This window comes from Eschscholzia californica, unplaced genomic scaffold, assembly GCF_041429995.1.
Source record: "Eschscholzia californica isolate CP2 unplaced genomic scaffold, dmEscCali1.0.p SCAF_6, whole genome shotgun sequence".
NCBI lineage: Eukaryota > Viridiplantae > Streptophyta > Magnoliopsida > Ranunculales > Papaveraceae > Eschscholzia > Eschscholzia californica.
The window spans coordinates 37,264,986-37,291,257 of record NW_028238483.1 but is presented as its reverse complement, the minus strand read 5'-3'; the positions used below and the strand labels follow the sequence as shown (position 1 = coordinate 37,291,257).

Below are 26,272 nucleotides of genomic sequence, written 5' to 3'. Positions count from 1 at the left end.
TACATAACACATCGTTTACATTCTGTTACAAAAAAAAAAAAACGTACAAAATCTTCTCTGGTTCAATAATGGTGCCCATCCATGTTGCCCTATTGCTTGGAATGCTAATGGAGGGGGCCGAATATGAGGCTTTTCCAAGGAATCATGATCAAGATCCATTCAAGTGTGCATTTCTTATGAAATATTTCGAGGAGCCAATCAAAAAGTCAAGTAACAAGAACAAGGGTATTTCAAGTTTGATTTGCTTATTTTGATTTGATGATTCTGCCTGGAACTCCATCTGTGATAACAAATGGAGAGAGATTAATACATATAAATTATATAAAAAAGTATATTATTTACAATAAATTACATGAACATTTACGTAAATTATATGTAATTTATTTCAAAGTACACGGGATTTACATATATAAGCGAAGTTGTTATAATAATGAAACAAGTACTGTTTTTGAGATTAAAGCATAATTAATGTTCCATATAATATTCATGATATTCGTGATAAAGTATATATAATTTGTTAGAAAATACATATATCATGTTCTCATTTTGAAAAACATCGTACGGGAGATGTTTGCATAATTTACTATAAATTATGGTAATTTATGATAAAGTACATGTACTGTTAATTCTGTTATGAGGAACCGTACGAAAAAACCACGTTTCATAAATCCGTACGGATTGAAAACCAGATCTGAAGAAAAAGTACGAATATCATTAGGTTTAAACTACATATCTAAAGATATCTGATATGATGATTGATTGCAACAATAAGTATACTCGATTTATAGGAATTAGTAATGAAGGATTATCTCATCAATATCGAAATCATTAAAGAAACTTTTAGAGAGAGAAATACAATAATAACATACTCGATTTGAAACAGAACCATTAAAGAAGAATTTTGTTTACCTGATTAACAATTAAAAAACTGATTTTGAAAAACTCTAATGAATATGAAACAATTTCTTTGTTTTAATGGAAGATTTTCAGTAGATTAAGATGTAGAGAGAGAGAATCAACTACTATAAACTGAAACTTATAAATTGATTTATGTTTTACCTGATTAACTTGATATGAAGTGACATAAATAGAAATGGAGTTCTGAGCTTTGTTGGGTTTTGGTGTATCCTATACACTACCTAGTGTTGTAAGCGGAATCTCAAACATCTCATGTTTAACACTAGATTGCCCAGGACCTATATGCATAAACTAATCAATGAACTAGAGAGGGATAAATACCTTAACGCGTTTTTCCCTCGAACCATTCCAATCGCATGCAAAGATCGAGAGCTCCAACTGTAGCTCCTCTACTTGAGACACCGAGTGAATAGACTTGATCTCCCTTCCTTTCAGACTGCTAGGACTTAATAGAAGGTTGAGAAGAACTCTTCTTCTTGACTAGATTGATAGAATGGGAACTTTCTCTCTATATTCCTCTCTCTCCAATAGCTGTATATTCAGAGAGAGAGAGAGCTGTATATTTTTCCTTAGAGAAAAATCCACACCTTTTCTGTTCTCAACTGACCCAATATATAGACAAACCCTAATTAGAATCTCATTCAGATTAGGTTTTCTATTTTCTGGGTCACAGAAAAGATAATTACCAAAATACCCTTTTTGGGGTATTTTGATAATCCCCTTAAGTGTGGCCGGCCAGGGCAGCCCACCATGGGCCTTATGTGGCCGGCCCACTTACTCTGGTCGGCCATCTCATGGCCGGCCCAAAGAGCCTTCCTCTATCTTGTCCCGAATCTCCATTCGGACCCTTTCGGCCTTTCCAGTTGAATCCCATCCAACTTTAGCCAGTTCCCGTCTAGTCAAATCTCTCCGATCAAGTTACCACTCTTATGTGTAACCCGTTGTAGGATCCGGTCTATGTTAGCCTCGAATCAACTCCTTGATCCGATGATCGTAGTTGGCTTCTAGCAAAGCATTACGACCCCTAATTGGACCGGACTGGATGATCTTTACGTGTGGTCATCGTTATCCTAACTGACAAATTGATCGCATTGCCACCTTGGTCGAAGGACATCTCCTTCAGACCGAACGGATAAATCCTTCAAGCTTGTGTATTGGATTAGAAGACGAATGTTTGAAAAGCAATCTAATGAAGATGAAACAAGATTTCTGAGTTTAATGGAGGTTTTGTTATGTGAATCGGATTTAGAGAGAGAGAAAATAAAGAGGTTTCAGTTACTGGAAATAATGAATCACGTTTCTTTGTTTAGAAATGTGATTGGAGAGGGAATGTGGGAGATAAAAATGGAAGAAGATCTTTATGAATTTTGAAGATAAATCAGTTATAATATATATTACTTTGTTTAAAAACGTGATTGGAGAGAGAATGTGAGAGATAAAAATGGAAGAAGATCTTTATGGATTTTGAAGATAAATCAGTTATAATATATGAGGAAGGTTAGATTAGGAATTATGATTTATTTGGTATTATAGGGATTTGTGTTTTTTCTCTAGATGATACCAAACGGACTAGATATCCATTTATATTGTTTTTTTGGTTTTGAAACCCTTTATAGGATTAGAGAGGACTAAATGTCTTATTAGGACTCGTTTTTTGGGCTATAAACCCAAAAATTCCTCTAATTTTAGGGGCCCACAATTTTAATTCTTTTGGGCCGTCGATTTGGAAAAATAAGAAAATTTTAATAGAAAAAAAGAAATTAGTAACCGGGAAGAGTACTCTTAAAGAAGACTTTACTAATTGGGATAGTATCACTCTAGGTTTATCGCATATTTAACAAGCCCTGAAAACAAAAACTTCAATAAGATTGATGAAATATCAAGTTCATACAATGAATATTTAACATGTAAGCCCTGAAATATATGATGTTTCATTTTAAAAATAATTTTCAAAAATTTGGTTGTTGAAATCTTGTATTTTATAGGTTGTGTTTGGTAGGTGATTAAAGAAAAAAAAATTGTGTACTAATCCAGAAGTTCTGTCTATAGATCAATTAGTACGAAATATGAATACACATCCTCTAGTTATTAACATTTTTAGTAAATAATACAAGTGTTGGCAATTCTTTTCTTGCAAGCAGGTTTATTAAGAAAGCAAGGTTCAATAGGCTAACATGGTATGGAGCTAGTGTCACAAAGATGGATTGGATATTTGTACCATAGCTCACCGTATAGGAAGAGTGTCGAGTGACTCCAACCCTAACTATTAGAAGAGATACCTACATTGTTCGCCGACTCTCTCTCTACGTAGGAAAGAATTTTCTTCCATTGATTAATAGTCCAGATTAGGTACTCTATTTCTTTCATACTTTGTTGGTCCTTCAAGATAAGAGAGCATGTATATTGGTGGTCATAGGTGGACATACTTAATCTCAAAGTACATCAAAACTACTCCATTTCAGTCGGTTCTTTTATTTTTTCTTATCTAGAGTAACTTCAAAGAATACCAAGAGTATCTGTTTTTGGATACTATATCTATATATAAATCTAAAGTTTCATACATCTATCATCCATTCTTTTTATCTCTCTTGGTCTAACTAAATTAACCGTAATTTAATTTGTTAGTATGGGTTATTCTTCTTCTCTTGTTCTTCTTTTGTTGCTAGTAATTATTCCATTTTCATTCGCAACTCTCGATGTTCATTATTACGAAAAAACATGTCCTAGAGCTGAAAATATAATCTTAGATACTATACGTAATGCATCCATGTATGATCCTAAGGTTCCTGCACGAATTCTTCGTATGTTTTTCCACGACTGCTTCATTAGGGTATGGTTTATTTTTGTTCGTTTCATTTTCTTTTAGTGTTAAATGAGTATGTTTGAATCTTAATAATTTGGTTCAATTTGATATGTATTATTTGTAGGGTTGTGATGCATCTGTTTTGCTAGATTCAACACCAAGTAACCAAGCTGAGAAAGATGGTCCTCCAAATATTTCGTTACGATCGTTTTATGTAATTGAAGAAGCTAAAACTAAGTTGGAAAAAGAATGTCCAAAAACAGTTTCGTGTGCTGATATTCTAGCCATTGCGTCAAGAGACGTAGTAACTCAGGTAATTAACCATCTCCATTGTGGGATGTAATAAGATCGTCTTAGGGCATACGTACATATTTGACAATAGTTTTCGTCCATTCTTTATCTTTTGAAAGTAAAAAAGTAAGAAATGTTCGAGCAACACTGATATATGATATACGTCAACGTCCTAGACGAGCTGAGCCACCTCTCATGATTAGGACTAAAAATATGTTGTTAATTAGCATATTTCTTAATTACATATCTTAATCATCATTTTTCTTGATGTTTTTTAATTTATTTCAAAAGTCTGGAGGTCCACATTGGGATGTTCTAAAAGGAAGAAAAGATGGAAAAATATCAAAAGCATCAGAGACAATAAATTTACCAAACCCATCCATGAATGTCTCACAACTCATTCAAAGCTTCACAAAAAGAGGACTAGATATCAAAGACTTGGTTGCTTTATCTGGTGGTCATACTTTAGGGTTTTCACATTGTTCTTCGTTTCAATCTAGACTTCGTAGTTTCAGTTCTACGAACGATGTCGATCCCACAATGAACGACGAATTTGCAAACAAGTTAAGAAAGATTTGTAGTCAAAATAACAAGAATTCAAGTTCTGGCCAGTTTTTAGATTCAACTTCAGCAGTATTTGATAATGATTATTATAAACAAGTTATGACAGGAAAAGGTGTTTTTGGATCTGATCAAGCTTTGGTTAATGATTTTAGAACAAAATGGATTGTTGAATCTTTTGGTAGAAATGAGGGTTTGTTTTTTAAAGAATTTGTTTCTTCAATGGTTAAGCTAGGGAATGTTGGTGTTCTTAATAATGGAGATGGTGAAGTAAGGTTGAAATGTAATGTGGTGAATAATTGATCAAGATAGACACAGAAAGAGAGAGAGAGAGAGAGAGAGAGAGAGAGAAAGTTTGATATGTCCAATAAATGTTTAAGTGAGTTATGTTGTAAACTTGATCAATCTTAAGTTTTTTTTATAACAATAAATTAATAAAAGATTTATTTTATTGTAATCGACAATTAAACGCGAAATTGTGCATTTCTCTTTTGAAGGTTCGCATGGTTTTAACAGAAGATCAAGAATCTTGCTCAACTGTGATAGAAAGATCTCATGTTTTATATTATAGTTCATAAAATGTTATTTTGGCCATTTCTTATTTCAACAATATTACTTAGCCGGACAAAGGTGATCCGTAATAGCCCGACAAACGTGGCTCAAAGTGGGCGGACAAAACATATTTTGTAGAAATATCGACACAACGTAATGGAATTACTTTGTTCGGACCATTCTGGTCAAATAACATTTTCATTCTTATCTAGCGAGTTAAAGAAACATCAAAGTCCACCACAGGCTTAGTGGATGGACATTCACTCCGCAACACGGAAGTCCCTTGTTAGATCCCCTGAAAGTGCACAAAGTATCAATGTCTTGTAATGACTACCTTAAACCAGGGGCAAGAGACAGATAAAGTGGAGCGCCTTTAGAACTCACGGATTATACATGAAACCTCTCAGGGGCCTTTAGCCGATTTTGCGTTAGATTGGGTCATCCAGTTTACCATCAGAACAGTAATAGCTAAGACAACAGTCACAAGATGTACTTACTTATCTAAAACGTGGCCAAATCTTATTCGTTGATTCTGATGTCATCTAATACTACTATTAATGTCTTGAAGATATTTTCTGACCAACGGACCTCTTCCTGTTTCTCTCTTCCTGGGGTTTTAGGGTTTTCGAGAGTTTCAGCTATCTGGTGGTGTTCGAGACTTTCGGCTTGTGGTCTTTTTTAAGGTAAAGATTCGTAAACAATCTTCCTTTAATCATTTCACCTCGTAATCAAGATTTGACAGGTTTGATTTACCTTCAACTTGACCATAGATCAATCTGTTTCTCGCAGATCTATCCCTTAACTTAGATCTTAAACCCTAGATCTGTCTCTGCAATTGATATTTCGTTTATTAGGGTTTTATGTGTTTATTGAATCTTCTTGTCTCTCTATTACTGTAGATCTGCTTGTTCTCTTTCTGTACTCAAAACCTAGTTTTTTGTTGCAATAACTTCATCTTTAGCTCATACAAAGACACGTCTTGAGCTCAAAACCTAGTTTATTATATAAAGTATCTGACTTTTTCGAAGATACATGTTTAGATTTAGTCTTCTTGTAATTATGGTGTTTTCTTGCTTCGGTGATTAAATATTGTTATTTTGCTAAGTACATTGGGTTCTTTCTTATGCACATAGTTTGGTTATTTAACTGTTGTGGTGTGTCTATATTATAGGTGAAGAAGAGTTTGTTGGATCAATTGATCAGGAAAAATGAGGCCTATCTTCTGTGGGAATTTTGAGTATGAGACCCGACAGTCCGATCTTGAGCGACTTTTCAATAAATATGGAAAGGTTGAGAGGGTAGATATCAAGTCTGGTTAGTGAAATTTAATTTTTGTGCACTCCTCCATTTTGTATTATTTCTTTTTCGAATTTATGTTAGGGAATTTTCTTTATGTGATTCCACATTTCCACTTGTGTTATTCTTGGCTTGACATTTTCTTCATCCCTTTGCATCGGCTTGAAGGGATTTGAGTACCAGCAAACTGCAGGGTTAATTTTCAGTTTCTTTTGGGTATTACTAAAGCATAGTTGTTGCTCGCAGATCCAACTCTTGATTTCCTTATTAACCACGTGGGAAGAAATTTTTGAAGACAATTTATATTATCAAATATCTGTGTGCAGAATCTAGAATTATTTTTCTTGACCATCGAGCAAGGATTGATCAAAACTGGGAGTTACAATATATACATCTAATATATGGTGTTTACTGATAAATAATAAGTCAATTTTGTTTAATAGTTTAATGTCGTATTTCCAATGTGGCTACTGCCGTCAACAAGATATTTCATCAAGCTATGACCCTTTTCAATAAAGGTGGGTAGCTTGAATACACTGGTTCTTCAGTTGCAAGAGGCATTATCATCCAGACTTCATGACATGATGATGGTGGCGCTTCTCTTGGAATCCTTATCGGGGCGTCAAGATATTTTATGAAAAAGCAAATCTGTTTCTCAAAGTGTGCACCGCCATACTCAATAGTTTCTTTGGCGCAGGATTATCTTGGAAAATCCATGCTCTTCCTGGATGATGGATTGCTCATCTGCATTTCCTTTCATGCTCGCCTTTTCAGAATTCCCGATCTGATCCATCAGTGGCACAACCACCTTACATATACCTCAGACACAATTGCCTTTCATTCTTCATGACACCGTCGGTCACCATTTTCTGACATGCCCCCAAGATAGAACATGTGCCGTTCTCATGCCTAATGACAGCAGAATAGGACCGAGAAGACACACTTTTGTCCCTTGACATCATTTAATTCATCAAACAGGTCTGTTACTGTTTCTTTTGGTCAGTTAGTTTCTAGTGTTAGATAGAAGTCCATCTGTTTTGTGCGTTTCACTTCTGGTGGAAAGTGTAGGAGCAGCCACCGCGCATTTGTTATTGAAGAAAGCCTTCGAGGGAGGACGTTTTAAATCTTTAGCTGGTATTTCTGTGTCAAGATTTGCTATGTCCTGTTTCTGATAATTTGAACTATTAACGTTTATAGGATTTGCTTTCGTCTACATGGATGATGAGCGAGATGCTGAGGATGCAATTCGAGGACTAGACCGGGTAGAATTTGGTAGGCAAGGTCGTCGGCTTCGTGTTGAGTGGACAAAGGTAGTATTGGGCGCCTGATCTTATCCAATAGATTGTTCATCTTGCCTGCTCAATTTTGATTTATGTTGCTTCTCTATTATGTATTGTAGCAAGAACGAGGTATTCGGAGGCCTGAAGGTTCGAGGAGATCTTCAGCTAGTTCGAAGCCCACAAAAACATTATTCGTCATAAACTTTGACCCAGTTCACACTAGGACAAGGGACCTCGAGAGACACTTTGATCCATATGGGAAGATATCAAATATAAGAATCAGAAGGAATTTTGCTTTCATTCAGTTCGAAACGCAGGAAGATGCTACCAAAGCACTGGATGGGACCAACATGAGGTAACCTATTTTTCTTTGTCTATCTTTCTTTTAATATCATTTTAAAATGTCATACCATAAGTAGTTTTTGTGTTAGAGACGAAGCTTTCAACTTAATTAACTTAATTATCTAAACTTTTGTATTTTTTTGTGTAGTAAGTTGATGGATCGAGTTATTTCGGTAGAATATGCCATTCGAGATGATGACGAAAGAAAAACTGCTTACAGTCCTGACAGAAGAGGGCGGGATAGATCCCGTGAACGTGGGCGGTCCCCTAGTCCTTATCGAAAAGAAAGAGGTAGCCCTGATTATGGTCGTGCTCCTAGCCCCAACAGAAGGCATGAATCAAGGGAAAGAAGCCCTTATAGGAAAGAGAGGGCCAGCCCTGACTATGGTCGCGGTCCAAGCCCAGTACCAAATAGAAGGCACGAAGCAAGGGAGAGTCCTCGTCGTAGAGACCGTGCAAGTCCTGATCGGAGTAGAGACCGTGCTAGTCCTGAGCGTAGTAGAGATCGAGCTAGTCTTGGTCGAAGAGATCGAGTTAGTCCTGATTATGGTCGTGGCAGAAGCCCAAGCCCTGCCGCAACCAAAAGGAATGGAGCAAGGGAAAGCCCATATGAAAGAGAAAGAGAACGAGAGAAAAACAGCCCTGATTTTGGCGGTGATCGTAGCCCAAGTCCGATTCCAAACCGTAGGCATGAAGCAAAAGAGAGTCCCAACAATGACAGGCCTGAAAGTCCAGTCTACGAGAGAGAACGCAGGTAAGCATAGCTTTCCTTCAATGGCAATTCAACATTCTCTTATCCGATCCATCATGAACTATTCCCTTTCTCTTTCTAACTTGTTAAAGTTGCATATGGTTGTTTCAGTCGCTCGCCACCAGCCCGAGAAAGATCAACTTGATATCGAGCACAAGTTTGCAGAAGAACATGAAGGATGGAGAATGTGGACTATTGAACTGGTTAACTGGATGCTGAATTACCATTTTAAGGTTCAAAGTTGGTTTCGTGGAGGATTTTATCTAGTAGAGGGATAATTGTGATTGAGAAAGAAACACCATTAGGGTCTAAACTTTAAATATTTTCAAATTGTTGTACTGTTTTCTGGATATCTCATGTGTTTGAATGTTTTATTTACTCAAAATCAACTTAAAAATTTTGGCTGTTGTTTAGTCTTAATCTAGTCTACTTTCTATTCTCTTTTTCTGCTTCCATTTAGTTGGCGTTATTGTCCATGGAAACCAATCTCAACAGGAAAAATGATAGTAAATGGATATATGGGTTTTTAGCTGAAGTTTATGCCATAAACTCGTTATGAGGTACTTATGTTTGTTCGAAGGACGAAATAACTCTAAATATTAACCTAAGTTTGACTGAGCTAAACAGAAGTAGCTCTCTGTTTATGTAAAATAGCTCTCTACAAATAAGCCACCAAGGTTTCATATCCATTTGGACACCACAGCCAAAGTGGTCGCCAGGAAAACGTCTAATTGTTTCCCGCCAGAAATAATGGTCACTCTATCCAAGAGAAATTATGAGGTACTACGACCACCACCATACTAAACCAACACAACCTCCCGATTCATTAACATCATCTGCTAGGTCAAATACTGAATAACGTGACCGACCTTAAGTAGTGAGATATCAAACTTGATATTCATTTACAATAACAAAAACTTGATGTATGGGTGTTTAAATGAAATTTTGTTTGTTCTGTAAGGTTACCGCAATTCCTCTAACGAACCCTATCGAAATCCTCCTAACAAAACAAGAAGGATAGAGAGAAGACGGTGTGGTGTGGTCCGTGTGGACGTGTGGTGTGGTGTGGTATTCGAGGGAGAAAGAGGAGGAGAGAGAGAAAGTGGCACATCTCTCTATGAATCTTACTACTAACTGAAACATTCCATCTCTCTCCCTCTCCCTTATACCAAGACGAAAACTTCGTTTCATTTCCATCACCAAATTTTCTCACTTCTTCATCTCGATTTCTGCTTTCTAAAGGTATCAAATTAGGGTTATTATATGATCTGAACTTCAATTTATTTTAAAAGTTTGTTTAGTTTCCAACTGATTATGCGTTAATGAAAGCACGAAACAATTTCGTCTTTGAATTTGCTTTAAAAAATCATCTCTGATTAAGTTGCTGGTTTGTTATATTCCTGTTTACTGTTGATTTGTAAAAGAGCTTGATTTGAGTTTGTGTTTCTGAAAGTGACGTTTACTTGTTTAGATTTGTTGTACTTGTGATTATTATTAGGTTCATTGTTAATTAGATGTTATTTTCTTGTTTGATTTCAGTAATCTGAGTTTTTTTGCCTTGATATTTCAGCTCAAGTACATGAATCAGTTGAGATATTTGTGTATCAGATTGTTTGCTGATACTTGTTAAGCTGAATTGCTGTTTATTACCGAATAAGTATTTATGATTCAGATTTATAGTTTGATGTCATGAAGTATATGATACCTATTTAGAAAAGCAAGTTCCCCAATCAAATCAGCAAGATTTTTACTCAAAACGACATGTGGAAACAATATACAAACTTTAACCTTGGTTTCCGCCTACTACTACCCCCCCTCTTGTCAGAAACTATATAACTTCTAAGGAAATTTGTTAAACAAATTTCATTAATCTTAATCTAGTCTTTTTCACTGTTGTATATATTGGTGTTTTGTGTCTATACTCTTACCTACCTACTGGCTACTGTAGTACACAAAAGTTTTAAGAATCAATTTTTTGTCTTAGGGCTGTTCATTTTGATAACACGAAATTTGTTCTCGAGGTAGCACCGATGTACAAGCATCAAAAACTTAATAATATTCTACACATTAAGAACTCATTTCCTTGTGTTTCCTCAACTTTTTGTGTATTTGAGATGTTTAAACTTTTCAAAATGGTTAAAATGTTTGCGTTATATAACGACATAAATATTCTGTCTCATTCTAATGTACTCCCTGGAAAAAACTTTTTCTGTTTTAAGTTCTAACTGGATTTCTGCCATATAGATGTTCTTGAGTACTTTACCTGAAAGAACTGCTTTTATTTTCTATTATGTGGTCTCTGTAATTGATAGGTGGTCTGTTTGCTGAGCAGGTTAGTTTGGGAAAAAAAAATGAGTACACTAGATGCAACCAGGGCAGAGCTTGCTCTTGTGGTTTTGTACTTGAACAAAGCTGAAGCCAGGGATAAGATATGCAGGGCAATACAGTATGGTTCAAAATTCTTGAGCAACGGAGAGCCTGGTACAGCACAAAATGTTGACAAGAATACTAGCTTGGCTCGAAAAGTATTTCGTCTCTTTAAGGTTTGATGATGTACTTCTCTTGTGGTACTGATTTGAGATTGACTACCTGTTATCTTTCTTTTCCAAGCTTCTGGGTCTTCACCTTTTAATTACTGTTTGTGCTATATTATTTCTAACTTTGTTTTCTCTCTATCTCTTTAAATCTTCAGTTCGTCAATGACTTCCATGCGCTTATTAGTCCGGTTCCTGAAGGAACTCCTCTTCCCCTTATCGTACTTGGAAAGGTACAAGTTTGCTGTCCATTTAAGTCCATGTGAAGTTCTTCCTTTTTTTCCCCCCTATTTCTGTCCTTTATATATTTGATACTTTTATGCAGTCAAAGAATGCGTTACTATCTACTTTCTTGTTTCTCGATCAAATTGTCTGGCTCGGGAGATCGGGCATCTATAAGGTATTATTAGCTTTGAGTATTATCCAATTCTATTTCTTTGATAAGAAAATTATGACTTCAGACAAACTTATAAAGGTTATTGGAATTCCAGAACAAAGAGCGTGCAGATCTACTCGGAAGAATCTCTCTTTTCTGTTGGATGGGTTCCTCGGTTTGCACCAGCGCAGTTGAGGTTTGTGTTATCCCCTTCGAGGCTCTGTGAAATATTTCTCATCTCATGTTGGTTAAGATTAATTCGATGAGTTCTTGAACTCTCATTATAAGGTTTATACATAAATTGATTCTAATACTTATCCTACAACTTTTCCAATTTACCTCTTCTTTTTTCAAGCTTGCTGAACTTGGAAGGCTGTCGGCATCTATCAAGAAGTTAGAGAAAGACATGAAGGACTCTGAGAAATGTCCGGTACGTGTAAATTTTACTTCTTAATTGGACTTGTTGCAAGAGTCTTTTAACTGCAATATGTGATCTCGTCGACAGAGGTTCAGAATAGAAATCATATAGTAAACTCGAATGAGTAAAAACTGCCTAAAGGGAAGGTCCGGTCACATTTTCCCCGGCCAGTGGGTCTCAAATGGCTTTCTCCACTTCATGTCAAATTTCCTTCTTTTATGATTCTAATTGTTTTATACTTTTGTTTCAGAACGAACAACACTCTAACAAGCTCAAACAATCAAATGCAAGGAAATTGGCGTTTATTAAATCGTCTATCGACATAGTGGTTGCAGTTGGTCTGCTACAATTAGCACCGAACAAAGTAACTCCTCGGGTAACGGGAGGTCTTGGTTTTATTAGCTCACTCATCTCGTGTTACCAGGTTCGTTATTCTTCCTCTTCTTCACCGTGGATTTCTTTTTTAAAATTCTAAAATAACCTGATATTTTCTGTCCTTCCATTCTATGTGTCCGCGGTTTCTGCAGTTACTTCCTTCCCCACCGAAGTCGAAGACACCATGAAGATGGAAGTAAAAGTGGCTCATGAACCTTCATGCCATCAAATAATTCTTCAGATCGGTAAGGAATTAATTACCTGGTTTATGTTTTCTTACCGAGATACTCAGTTCGCTTACTCAACTTATGTCATATTGGTATAGTTGGTATATTGTTCCATCTTAGATACAATGTAATTGTTTACTTGTTGTTTTGATTGGTTTAGACCGATTGTTTTCTTATGAATTCCTCTGCTTGGGTTAGTGGTACTGGCTATGTTTGGCCAACTTCTTCTTGGGCCTGGTAAAGTTGGCCAACTTCATTTTGTGCCGAGTAAAGTTCATCCACTTAGGGGTCTGATTGGACCACTAATTCTCAGGTTGGAGTAAAATTGGTAGACTAGGACTTAATTTTGTTGCAAAATTGGGTTCAAGATCCACCAAATTCAACTCTGAATGTTCTGCACTTGAATAAGTGGATTTGCGTCGAATTACTATTATAACAAAATTTGGCATGAGTCTACTGATTTGAATTGTTTCCTTAATTTATTTCTTCTCCTTTTGATCTATTTGGAAGTTAATAGTACCCGCCATTGAATCCAACTAAATTGATTGATTTAGGGTCGGGATTAGTTACGTCTGTCATCTAAAACCTTTGAACTATCCTATAGAAATTGAAATAGCGTGCATAATGGGATGCCATTTTCATGAGATAGACTTCAAATTTCAATTGCCCACTAGTTTAAAATTTCATGTCGTGAAAACTACTCTTTTTTGTTTTAGGAATAATCAAAATTTGTCAAACTCAACCAAAACTGAGAGTCAAAATTAAGGACTTTAATTTTTAATTAATAAAAGTTGTAAAGATAAGCCGAATAACTCCAAGTTATCACAAAAAAAAAGTCTTAAATTAATGAAATGTCTTCAATTTGTAATTTTTAATTAGTTGAAATTTGTGATAAAAGTCAAAATGACATCTCTCAACAAAAAAAAAAAAAAAAGTCAAAATGACATGCAAAGAAACACCAAGAAATAGTAAGGTCAATATTGCTAACATCAACCAAATTAGGCTGCAAAAGTCTGTCTTCTCTAGACTTTTTTTTTTTTTTTTTTGAATCGGTAAGCGTGTGCCTCGTCTTCTCTTGACTTGTTCTTCAGAAAATTCAATATCAATGGACATTCATAGCCAGAGAGCTTCATTGCCAAAAAGTCATTTTAAGATATACCTTAAGGAGAATCACATATTTACTCATTTGATCAAATCGACTATCTACCTCTAAGTTTGACCAGTAGAATTTTTAGCCTTCTAACTATATGGGTTGTTCCTTGTTCGTCAACAGTTTTTTGTTCTTATGAATTTACCCTTCTCATCTTTTTTAGTTCTCTCATTTTTTTTCTTTCAATACATTCTAATATAACGAAAAGAGGAGAGCCAGGGTGCCGACCATTTCCTTTTCATGATAAGGTCAAATAGTTCAATGGTCAAAATATGGACGGTAAATGGAAATTACGCCTTACAGATAAGTCTGAATTTGGAAAGAAGACTTTGTTTTAAGATCTGAATTGATCAGAGAAGTAAACACATGCAAATACTCAGATTATATAAGTATACACATTATTCATTTCAGATTTCAGATTTCAGATTTAGATTCAATAAAAAACAAACAGTCTGGTCTATTTGAACATCGGAATCTAACTTAGGAAAGAACTAACACTATTTAAGAATGGTTTGGCCACTTACACCCATAACTTATACACTAACACTATCTACTCCTGGAATGTGGGACATATCTTCATTCTTTGCCTTGGGGACTCATTTTGAAATGGAGAACATTGTTTTTCCCATGTAGTTCTCTTTCGATTTCTATGTTACTATTTTCTTTTGTTTGTTCACTTCTCCTGCCTCCTTGGCATCTGATCACTACATTATCCTTTTCGAAAAAAACATTATATATATGGATTTCCAGAAAGGCAAAAAGAAATTATCAAAGAGGCATTTAAAAGAATAGAATTTATCAAAGTGATCATCTTGAATTTTGAGTTGTCCTATAAATCTTCCTCTCTTTAACTAATGTTAGAATTTGAAATCCTCAAGAGTCAATTCTCAAAATTCTTGTATATATGTAGGTGGTTACCCCATGTTAACACTCACTCCTCCCTAAACCTCTCAACTTTCAAATTTCAATCACTACTCCCTCTCTCTCTATCTCTCTCTCAAACTACATCATGGGTAAGCAATACTTTGTCTCCTTTGGTAAATGCAATACTAACATTTCAATTAATGATCAAGAACCCAACATTCACACCCATTTTATCCCCAAACCTCAATCACCTGAGCAACAAACACTAGTCCAAAACCCACCAAAATCCACTAAGACCCTAGTTGTTACAGAAGCAATCTCCACTGCAAACATAGCACTTCCAATGATTCTAACTGGTCTTCTACTCTACCCTCGCTCGATGATCTCAATGCTCTTCCTTGGGTACCTTGGTGAACTTCCCTTAGCTGGTGGTTCTCTTGCCATTGCCTTCGCCAATATCACAGGCTACTCGGTTCTTTCCGGACTAGCCATGGGAATGGAACCCATTTGTGGTCAAGCTTTTGGTGCTAAAAAACTTAAAATTCTTGGTCTTTCACTTCAAAAAACTATTCTTATGCTTCTCTTAACTTCAATCCCAATTGGGTTTCTTTGGTTAAACATGAAAAAAGTTTTGATCTTTTTTGGTCAAGATGAAGATATCTCAAATGAAGCTCAAAAGTACATTTTATATTCACTTCCTGATCTTTTCCTTCTTTCTTTACTTCACCCATTAAGAATTTATCTTCGAACACAATCGATAACTCTTCCATTAACATTTTGTGCTACTCTTGCTATCATTCTTCACTTACCCATAAACTATTTCTTTGTTTTCTATCTCAAGTTGGGTATTGAAGGTGTTGCTTTAAGTGGGATTTGGACAAATATGAATCTTGTTGGATCTTTGATCATTTATATTTACATCTCTGGTGTTTATGAGAAAACTTGGAATGGGTTATCTTCAGATTGTTTAAAAGATTGGAAATCACTACTAAATTTAGCAATCCCAAGTTGCATTTCGGTTTGTTTAGAATGGTGGTGGTATGAAATCATGATTTTACTATGTGGGTTGTTAGTAAATCCAAGAACAACTGTTTCTGCAATGGGTATTTTGATTCAAACAACTGCATTAATCTACATTTTCCCATCTTCATTAAGTTCCGCCTTGTCGACAAGAGTCGGTAATGAGTTGGGTGCAAATCAACCAAAAAATGCTAAAATTGCAGCAATAACAGGACTTAGTTTAAGCTTCTTTTTCGGATTATCTGCTCTATTTTTTGCTATACTGGTGAGAAAAGTTTGGGCAACTATGTTCACAAAAGATTTAGAGATAATCAAATTAACATCTATTGTCTTACCCATAATTGGATTATGTGAGCTTGGGAATTGCCCACAAACAACTTGTTGTGGGGTTTTAAGAGGAAGTGCTAGACCGAAAATCGGTGCGAATATTAACTTAGGATCATTTTATCTAGTTGGAATGCCTATTGCAGTTGCATTAGCATTCTTTTATGGGTTTGATTTTAAAGGTCTTTGGCTTGGAATGTTAGCTGCACAATTTTCATGTGTAGTTTTAATGGTAATAGTTTTAGGAACAACAAATTGGGAGTTACAAGCAAAGAGAGCTAGAGAATTGACACAAGCAACACAAGATGAAAATAATAACAACTACTACTTCGTGCCAGGGAACGAGCATAATGACTTTTCGACTTCTTTATTAGGAAATAAACTCGGTGAACCGCCAGTATAACCCTGAAATTTTCTCATTGTTTCGTTCGAAAATTTGTCTTCCTAGGGGTGTATTTATTCTTGGTCTTTATGTGTAGGGAGTTTTGGGTGTGAAGGAAGGTAAGAAGTTGTTTCCACTTCATTTTGATTGTATAGTTTTGTGCTATTTTGGGAGAATATAAATATGACATATCAGGGTCTGTTACTTAAAAAGAAAAAAACTTAATTTTTTTACACTTAAATAACAAGGCGCTACTTAGAGTTATCACTACACCAAAAAACTAAAGTTCAATTTATTAGTGAAAATTTCTATTACAAAGTTAGCCAATTTCTATTACAAAGTTAGCCAATTATATATAGAACATATGTATGATTAATCCATAACTGTAAATAACCAAGCGTCTGTAAATACATTTATATATAACTAGGTTTTTTATGACGAAATAAATAATAGTCCTTAAAAGAGCTATATAAGGGAGAGTAATTTAGAAACCTAAAATTTGAGATATAATAGGAGAGCCGTGGCTCAGAATTTGAGGGACCAGGGCCATACTTTACAAGAGGCATCTTGTATGATAAAAAAAGTAAAAAAAAAAAAAAAAAAATACTTCATATACCAATAAATAAAAGTTCAAAATTATTCAATAATATAAATATTAATTTTTTTTGTTAAACATAAATATTAAATTGTTGACGAAACAAAACTTGTTGTAAGAGGTCTCTAAATGATTGCTTCAATTGTTATTTACGTTTTTTGATATGCAAGTAGTATTGCAACTAAGTAGTTAGATTCATAAATGATCAAAGAAAACATAATGAATGTTAATAATAATAGTTGAAATATATTATGAATTAAATTTGTTAAATCAAAGTTAATTTGAGATATTTTTAATTTAAAATAAAAATTATAGCAAATTATAAGCCCCTAGAATTTTGATTTGCACTAGTTAAAAACAAGTTAATAGTTAAAAAAACATGGCAGTTGTGAAGGTCGAACCCGCAACATGTGATTCATGAGTCAAACACACTGCTGCTGGGTCATATATGCTCTATTTTTTCCATTGTTTGAATTAACTGTTTAAAATTATAAACATATTAGTATTTAAGTTGAAATGGACCCATTTGAGGTGGGGCCCAGGGTGGATGCCCTGGCTGCCCTCCCTCAAACACGGCTCTGTATAACAGGAAACTAGACTCAGATCTAAATAATATTTGAAAAGAAAACCTAACTTGTGAAAGTACAATTTTACCTCGAAATCACCGGTAAAAACCTTTTTGGAAATTTCTTAACGAATCTTAGCTTGTTCTCAACAATTTTGTAAATTTCTAAACAGAAACATTTTTGCTTAAAAATTATTTTGCAAAAATGTTTCACATACAGACTTACACTAATATTTTGGCTAAAACATTCTTTGATTTGTCTTGTAATAAAAAAAATTGTTCCCGCATTTTTTGTTTTGCTTCTGACAGAAACATTAGAACTAATGCATTTTTTTTATGTCTTTTGCAGGTGAGCCCCCACACCCCACCACCCATGTATGTAATGCCCTGTTAACTCTTCCTTCCCTCCTTTCTATTCGATCTTGTTTCTTCATTGGTTGTTGGTCGTTGTTGCTCGTTGTTCCTCACTTGTTGGTTGCTCGCTTGTTGCTTGTTGCTTATTCTTGTTTTCCAGTCTTACTACTTTGATCTCGTAAGAGTACAGTTTCCATTTCTCGAGTTGTCGAAGATGAGCGTAAAGAGCTTGTTATCTCCACTCTTGCTGCTTTGTTTGTTATTGCTTCTAATGGTTGAGGGATGAAGGGCGAGTACAGTCACTTGATCCTCTATAGCTTTTCCCAGGTCGGGGAAGGGCAACTACTGCTCGCCTTTGTTTGAGTACCAATACAAACTACAACTACACCAAAGTGGAAGGGCCACTATAGAAGCTAGAAGTAGCCAAAGCCTATAGTAGAGTAGTCGGCCTATGTAAGATAGGGCCAAAAAGTCGTATCTCGCAAGGCGATCTAATTTCGGTTTGTCGTGATAGGGCAGGCTCGTCACGACATAATCCAATTACCCTTTTGAATCTTAAGTAGGGGGCTTAGCCCGCCCGCCTACCAATTAAATAGGCTGAGAGTAAGCGTAAGCTCACCCGTAAGCTTGAAGAGCGCTAGAGAGAGTGGAGAAGGGGAAAAGCGACTCGTCATAGAAGCTTCGCTTCCGGAATGAAGCCAAGCTTAAAAGATCGACTTGGCGCAGGAGGCCAAGCATTCTGGGCTGGAAGGAGAAAATTAAAATGTTATGCATGTTATCCTTTGTATTTGACAAACCCATTAACAGACAAATAATATTTGGGCTAATGCATTGTATATGTTATTGACAACACAATTACGCATGTTGTCAACATTTTATAACAAGTCTGGACATTATCACATATGTTGTCAACAGTTTATAACAACACAATTATATATGTTACCAATAGTTTATAACAACATATTTATATATGTTGTCAACATATAAGGATAAAAATGAGATTATGAAAAAATATAATTGTCTTGTTAACAGCAGAATTATATATGTAAGGGGTGGAAATCGGGCGGGTATGTGCGCCTACGGGTAAAAGCACTTCGGGCTCGGACGGGTCGGGTAGATATTTTCTTTGGTTGTTAGGAAAGTCGGGTAGATCGTGCGGGTAATTTTTAATTTTCCAAAGCCCGCCCACACCCACTAAAGGAGTCGTGTTGTCGGGCGACGGGTGGCTCTGGTATCGGGCATAGTTCTACATCCAAGTCTGAATCATTTTTTATTTGTTTGTTTAGGGAATCAATTCATTTCTTCTTTCATATTTCAGTAGATTGTTAAGGTTATGTTTTATATTGATCAAATACTGATATATTTATATACATATGTGCTTGTATTTGGTCTTGGTAATAGATGTTAGAGATTCTTCATCTAACGACATACGGTTTCTCTGCCTTATTGAAGATTTGAAGTGGATTTCTTCGTTTAAGCTTCCTAATGACCACAAACGGGCGAATATATGGACACCCCTCGGACTTGCCCTATCGGACTCGGGTGTGGGCGGGAGGTCGGGCAAGGGTTTTAACCCGCGCCCACCCACCGAATTTCATCGGGTTGGACGGGATCCACCCTCAACGGATAACGGGTTCCCGTAGTCAATCATGGGCTCGGATACCCATGGATAGTTTTGGGCTCGCGTGCAACATTCCCACCACTAATAACTAGTAACTCAATATTATTTTTGGATGCATTATTTTTTCTAGTATTAGGGTCTAGATTTTCGGAATTCGAGCTCTTCACTCATTTATTTTCTTTATATATATTTATATATGTGTAACTAGTGACTCGAAATACTTGTTGGAAGCTAGAAGAAAATAGGATAGGAATGGCTAGCTCCCTTTCCCAGAGAGTGTGGACTTGGAAGGGGAGCTCGTCCGTCAAATCAAGAACTAAGACTGATGTCATTACCACAATATTTTATTATCCTATTACTATTACATCTTGTCTTTTACTTCACCACGTTTTTTCACTTTTTAATCCCCTTCAAGAGACATAGCAAAGTTTCTCTTTATATTATGGGTTGGGGTCTCCTATTTAAGTCAAATAGCCATGAATTATTTCCTCTTCTCCCTAAAATGACTCCAAACATATATATATATATATATATATATATATATATATCGACCCCCATATTCATATAGAGGTGCTCATGTTCAATTTTTTATATTACAACAGATTTACAACCAATTATTCGGATTAGATTGGTCTACTTAACATGTTGGTGGTCTAGGAGGGTGTGACGCCTAGGTACTAGCAAGGGTTCATCAGATAGGGGGCTAGCGAGCATCTGTCCGGTTTGTGGTGCAAATAATATGAAGCTTATATTTCGAGTAACATGACAAATCAGGCAAGACATTTTGCCAGAGCCCAGCCCGCTAATAACAGGTAGAGCAGCCAACCCACCTTCGACCGCCCACGGGATTATTCAGACTTGGCCTCCTTTGGAGGTACCAGGCTTTCAGGCTAGATTATCACTCCTTGATAATAATAAAACTAGAAAATTCAACTAAAAAACGAAATGAAACCTACTTCATTGATCATTAAGACAACAAAAAACGAAATGAAGTTACAACCGAAAAGTTCTTAATCAAGAGTTAAGTGGATACGTCGAAACATTATCGATAAATTTAGATCTTATCTAAATCAGAGAAAGCTTAACAGTTTCGACAATAGAACAGATGAAGAAACTACGAGCAAAGATGAAGCAAGACCAATTTGGTTGTGCTTGTTCATTAGAATTAACAACATAAATATGTGACTGGTCTCTAAACTTACTCTGCTTTTCTAGCTTTAGATCTTGCAGGCTTTGCTGGCTTGATAATGTTACCTAATAGGATCAACACAATTGGAAGGATGGTGCCAATATAATATACGCTCCCGTATGAAGCTATTGTCTCGTGCATACTCAACACCTTCACATTACAAACCAAAGATCATTTTCGGAGAGAGAAACCTTGTTAGAGTGATGTCCAATAAAATACTATGACAACTACCTAATCCACCACATTTTCAGACACAAGGTGGTTCAAATCAGTGTTTAAGTATCAGTGAAGTGGTTGCTGAATTATCTATATGTCCGATTGGTGATTAACAGAAAATTCATCTTTATAATATGTTTTTCATCAATACCACAAAGAGGAGTTTTCGACCATAGCCAAAAGAACGTAAGGTATTTCGGACAATAGCTATTTGTAAGACAGTTCTGCCATCCCCATGGACAGCCAACACCCGCCTGGCTATAGGCGGATCAGAAACATGCCCTTAAAAGGGACATGTCAGGCCGGGCATGGCCCGTTAAAGGGTTATTTGTGATGCTGTACGCAGAATTACAGGAAGAATGTAGTCATCGAAATTAAAACAAGGGTGGAACATACCATGAAGCCGACACAGGAATAACTCAGAACCAGTACTGTATATGCAAAGTTCATCAACACAAGTATCTGTTTAAATAGATTCTTATTCTGGGGAATAGCTTGTTGCCATCGGTAAATAACTGTTAACAATAAAAGATAATCAATTAATGGTTGTAGATGATGAGTCACAAGATGAATAGTTTCTTCAACAAAGTTAGATTCGGTGTACCTTTTGAACCAGCAATCATTAACGCTGATTGAACAAAGAATATGATGTACCCAGGGTACAATCCCTGTATTTCATGAAAAATATAATACCAAGTACGTTAATTATATATAACAAGGAAAGGGTCAAGTTATACTCGAGTAAGCTCTTATACGCAAAAAGTAGAAGTATTTGACCCATTATATAGTCAATTTTTTTCATTCAAATCTATCTAGATAACTAGATTATACCAATTAAATGAAGAAAAAGAAGTAATATTGCAGTGATACCCGAGTGTGTACCTAGCTAGTCGGGCTAGGGCTTAGCACCTGGCAGTAGGCAGTTGGGCTTGGGACTCTGGCTTTGCTCGGCCATGACTCAGCTCTGAGCTAGCCAAGATGTTGCAAACTACTGAGTTACTCGCCAAACTCCTAACTAAGGGGTTCGACCACATATCAGCCCAGGCTCTGCTCAGCCGAGCCAAACCAACTACATAGTGTCGTATTTACGGTCGGAAATAGAGTCAAACAAGTACGTGCATATAATATTAATTGCAACACTAAAGTGAGTTCCCAAATTAGATGAAGATTATACTTACATGCCAAACAGCACTAACTGTTTGTGTAGCCAGCAACTGAAAGAAACCAGGTTTTTTCCCCTTCTGGACGAGCCTCTCATAAACATCTAAAACACACAAATTAAAAGGATAATATTGTTAATTAATCAACAATTATTAAGAGTGAATTCATGGATGGAGGAGAATCAACCAAAACTTACAATAACGTAACCAAGTGCTAACTTGTATGTTCCAGTAAACTGGTAATTGAACAGCACTCTTTGCTAACTCAACTCCAAGAATATCAACATTTTTCGCACGATCCCATCGTGGTTTTGGAGGAGAAGAATCAGTCCAACCAGTGAAACCCAAACCAGAGATTATAATAGAAGCTTCAGAGATTGACCAGATAAAATAATATTTCCATCGTGCAGTAAACCCAGCCATAAACTGGTAACCTAGTCGCCTCAAGAAACCCCATTCTTGGTATATAGGATCAGTAAACCGAGACAAGGGAAAATGTGGTACCAGATACAAATACAAGCCCATGCAAAAAGCGCCTTGAATGAGAGCTCGGATTGTAGCACCAAAAGGTGATGGTGATTTCTCAGAACGTGCCCAAACCTGTTGGAGGACACCAAGGAAAATAAGCGGTTAGACTTGATCAAGTTAACCAAACTGTAACACAACAGGGAAATGAACGGAAACCTACTCCTTTCCTTTCTGACCATTCCAAATAATCCTTCATTTCATAGACTGGCCCAGCAAAGTGACTCCCACAGCAGAGGCAAAAGCCGATGTACTCAATTATGGAAGGCAATTTTACCAGACGGTATTTCTTTTGTGCTTCACGGAGACCTTCTTCTTCTTTCAACAATCCGTCGTTGTAATTAATTGAACATGAGATGACCTTTAGTGTCAACACCATCAAGGCTCCTATATCGAGGGGCAGAAGAACAAAAGTTCATTATTGACCTAATTGTATCAAATTGATAACATACATACATACATGTCAATACAATTTTAGTTTAAACCTATTAAAAACTAGGCATCTCTGAAACGCAAGAGCATTGTTTGGGAACTTGAGATGTAAGCTTTAAGCCTAGTCGAACTTTTTTAGTAAAAAGTTCCATCCTATAGTTATAAGTATAAAAATATATAGGTCTCCTACAAGTGCTCATGGTCATTAATAGAATGTCAATAATACACTTAAAAGCTAAAACCAATCGCTCCATCGTTCATACATAATAGATAAATGAAAACAGTAAGGAAATCGGAGGAATCACGGGACCATCGAGAGGCAGGTCGAGTCAACCACACAACCCCAATTGAATATAAAACACCGAAAGGTTGCATATTTGCATAACTAATAACAATTCTTAGTTTCTTATCTATAACTGTCTATAAAACAGGTTCTAACATTTTGATAAAAATTCATTGAGAAAGCAGAAGAACACATTCATCAATGGCTAGATGGTCTGACCAAACTCAAATCCAAAATCCACATCCAAACTTCTAGTGAATAGCAAACCTACAAACATATTTGTGCGGACCAGAGCTTTTCCTTAACCCACTCTCCATTTCCAACCAAGCAAAAGGTCTTAGAGTGACATGAATGTTCGGAACCTCAAGTTTCTCATATCACAAAATAAAAAATAATATTCTTGTATAAACCATTTAAAGTTATAACTATAACCAATTTGCCTTACAATCTTTTAGGGATTCATCATCTATCTTTACTATGGACTAAATGATATTGCTTTCGTTTTCCCATTTCAGCCAAATCGAAGCTTTTTTCAGTTACCAAAAGATGGTGAAATACACGACTGGAAGTAGAAAGAACAATGATTTGGAGGTTGGACACATTAAAGTAGGCAAAACTAGATATGCAAAAGGTTCAAAACTGTGCATACCAGTTGCATCAATGCCTCCCTCCTTCCATGCATCCCCACTCATATAATATACATGGCTACACAAGTACAAAACTAGTTAGATACTCTGAAACAGAAATCAGAGCTTTAAAGTATTACTTAAACAATCAAATTGATTTAGAAAATCTTTTGTGATTATCTTCTTTTCTATAAAATTGTCTCTGGTTATCAAAACAAGTTTCAACTTATAATGTCAAAGATAATCCGTTTATTAACTTAAGAGTACCAATTCCTCCAATTCAACACCAGATATTAAACAAAATCGCATAAACAATCATAAATCTTTAGTTCTTAGAGCTCATACAGATATATATATATATATATATATATATATATACACCAAATAAAACTAACAACCGGTTAGATCTGGATCGGCATTAACACATAACAAGTAACAATTTGAAAATCGAAGAAGAAAATAGGGGAAATTGATGGACGTACGTACCAGCCGATGAGATATCCAAATCCGGTGAAGAAAGTTAGGAATCCAGAATAGCGACGGAAAAGAATCATGGAAGTGTATCCCATAAACATTGGGATCAAAAAGTGCAAATTTGATGAAAATCCAAAGGAAAGATAAGACAAAAAAGCACCAGAAAATGCAGAATAGAGATGTTTAGGTAAAGTTCCAGGAACGAATCGATGAAGAAAACTAACAGGTATAGTAGCGACAAAACAAAGAAGGAATCGAAGAACAGGAACTGATACTCCTATACTAGATGCCATGGAATCCATCTCGAGCTCCATGGCTCGTTTCTCTGTAAAACACACAGAACTACTCACTGAACCTCTCTCTCTCTCTCTCTCTTTCTCTCTCTAAATAATAGATCGAATCTCTGATTGGAGAAGCAGAAGAGAAGAAAGAAGAAGAAGACGAAAGATGAAGAAAGACCATCTCAGGTTTGTATTGATTCAAAATTACTTAAATAGCCTTTTACTCTTTTTGTGTTGTTGGGGAACTCCCTTGATTTTCCGTACTTGGATTGGATTTTTGTTTTGAGACTGTGTACAGGATTGTAAACGTGGATCTCGAGGTAAATACTCTTTCCTTGTTTTGTGGGGCTCTTAAATTCGCATTGGAAATAACGAAAGGGGTCTTTAAATGTGCACACCCACGTATTTATTTCAAGAAGATAGGAGATGTGACTCTTGGCCTAATGGATACTCGTTTAATGGTACTCTCGAGTCTTGGGTTTGGCAAGACCCACACAATATAACCTTATTTGGCAAGAATTTTATCTGCCCTAATTAATGATGATTTTAGATGACTTAGTTCGCAAATGTCAGCGATATTCAATCACAGACATTTTAAAGTTCACGATTGTATGTGACATTTAATTACGGACATTTCAAAATTTGTAATTGTCAGTGGTATTCAGACATTTCAGAGTCTGAAAATGTCATTAGCATCCGCAAATCTATGAATTTTAATAGACTTAGATTTTCATTGACATTTTGGTATACACAATATTTTGCTCACATAATAGTTATTGGTCTATTATGAGTGACAAGAAGTGAATGCACTAATTTTGCTTGCAAAACTATAATGGAGGTTCACACTTGTTGATTCAGTTGATAAACATTTTTTCAAGACATTGAGTATGTAGATAAGATATCATGAATGACAAACTTTGATGATAGAGGATATTCGAAATGTCTCTAAGCAATGCATTGAAAATTAGCTGACGTTTGAAGTATTTAAAAGATTTAAGCAATACGAGGGTCGCATTTTAAAGAGCGAGGTCATGAAATGCACGGAAAATATTGGCATGAGCTACGAGGCTAGTCTGCACAATCCTATAGTATGTTACCAGCACAATAATTTATGTTACGATGTGATCTTAGGAGGATGGGTCGTAGAGCAATCCTACACCAGTTAAATATGAAGTGTAATTCTCCTTAAAAAGATTTAAACATTATTGTCTTGTAACATTTTTTCCAAGTGTGTGGTCCTAATGTGGCAAAGAAACAATGTCATTTGTAGCTTTAAGCAATGGTTCACACAATCATGTAATTAAGCTCAAGGCCATGGTTAACAATTTAGAGAACTAATGTTAAACTTTATTCGATACTGTTCAAGCTGATGATATTCAATGTGCTTTTTGAATTTTAAGAAAAAGTTGAGTCTACAAATCTCGACCTCTTTGTGGCGCCTCTTAAAGGTTTTGAGAACTTTAATTTTCTACTGGCACATTTAATAG

The 26,272-nt window shown here is 35.8% G+C and overlaps 4 protein-coding genes and 1 pseudogene across 6 annotated transcripts; 4 read left to right on the top strand and 1 right to left on the bottom strand.

Annotated features, from left to right (window-relative positions):
- The first annotated feature begins 3,470 nt into the window (after positions 1 to 3,470).
- Positions 3,471 to 5,030, top strand: LOC147534398 (Peroxidase superfamily protein). Its single transcript, XM_086650922.1, has 3 exons — positions 3,471 to 3,748; positions 3,846 to 4,034; positions 4,304 to 5,030. The coding sequence occupies exons 1-3, from the start codon at positions 3,545 to 3,547 to the stop codon at positions 4,874 to 4,876; spliced, it is 966 nt and encodes a 321-aa protein (XP_086507048.1). The 5' UTR covers positions 3,471 to 3,544; the 3' UTR covers positions 4,877 to 5,030.
- Positions 5,031 to 5,489: 459 nt separating this feature from the next.
- Positions 5,490 to 9,214, top strand: LOC147534397 (serine/arginine-rich splicing factor RS41-like). 3 transcript variants are annotated; one of them, XM_086650483.1, is made up of 7 exons: positions 5,703 to 5,808; positions 6,297 to 6,439; positions 7,119 to 7,399; positions 7,619 to 7,731; positions 7,821 to 8,056; positions 8,192 to 8,797; positions 8,906 to 9,214. In XM_086650483.1, the coding sequence occupies exons 4-7, from the start codon at positions 7,636 to 7,638 to the stop codon at positions 8,937 to 8,939; spliced, it is 972 nt and encodes a 323-aa protein (XP_086506609.1). In that variant the 5' UTR covers positions 5,703 to 5,808; positions 6,297 to 6,439; positions 7,119 to 7,399; positions 7,619 to 7,635; the 3' UTR covers positions 8,940 to 9,214. The 3 variants fall into 3 exon arrangements, with proteins under 3 accessions (XP_086506607.1, XP_086506608.1, XP_086506609.1); XM_086650481.1 differs by lacking the exon at positions 7,119 to 7,399 and having other exon boundaries at positions 5,490 to 5,808; XM_086650482.1 differs by having other exon boundaries at positions 5,546 to 5,808; positions 6,297 to 7,399.
- Positions 9,215 to 9,654: 440 nt separating this feature from the next.
- On the top strand, positions 9,655 to 12,904 carry LOC147534396 (peroxisomal membrane protein 11E-like). Its single transcript, XM_086650479.1, has 8 exons — positions 9,655 to 10,036; positions 11,127 to 11,337; positions 11,487 to 11,561; positions 11,654 to 11,728; positions 11,820 to 11,900; positions 12,060 to 12,134; positions 12,373 to 12,546; positions 12,650 to 12,904. The coding sequence occupies exons 2-8, from the start codon at positions 11,146 to 11,148 to the stop codon at positions 12,683 to 12,685; spliced, it is 708 nt and encodes a 235-aa protein (XP_086506605.1). The 5' UTR covers positions 9,655 to 10,036; positions 11,127 to 11,145; the 3' UTR covers positions 12,686 to 12,904.
- On the top strand, positions 12,688 to 16,485 carry LOC147534395 (protein DETOXIFICATION 49 pseudogene; annotated as a pseudogene).
- A 4,048-nt stretch (positions 16,486 to 20,533) lies between these two features.
- LOC147534394 (lysophospholipid acyltransferase 2-like) lies at positions 20,534 to 25,081 on the bottom strand. Its single transcript, XM_086646348.1, has 8 exons — positions 24,517 to 25,081; positions 24,054 to 24,109; positions 22,853 to 23,076; positions 22,362 to 22,764; positions 22,183 to 22,268; positions 21,609 to 21,672; positions 21,401 to 21,519; positions 20,534 to 20,938 (listed from the first exon to the last, which is right to left on the bottom strand). Exons 1-8 carry the CDS (start codon positions 24,816 to 24,818, stop codon positions 20,798 to 20,800), a joined length of 1,395 nt encoding a protein of 464 aa, XP_086502474.1. The 5' UTR covers positions 24,819 to 25,081; the 3' UTR covers positions 20,534 to 20,797.
- Positions 25,082 to 26,272: the final 1,191 nt, after the last annotated feature.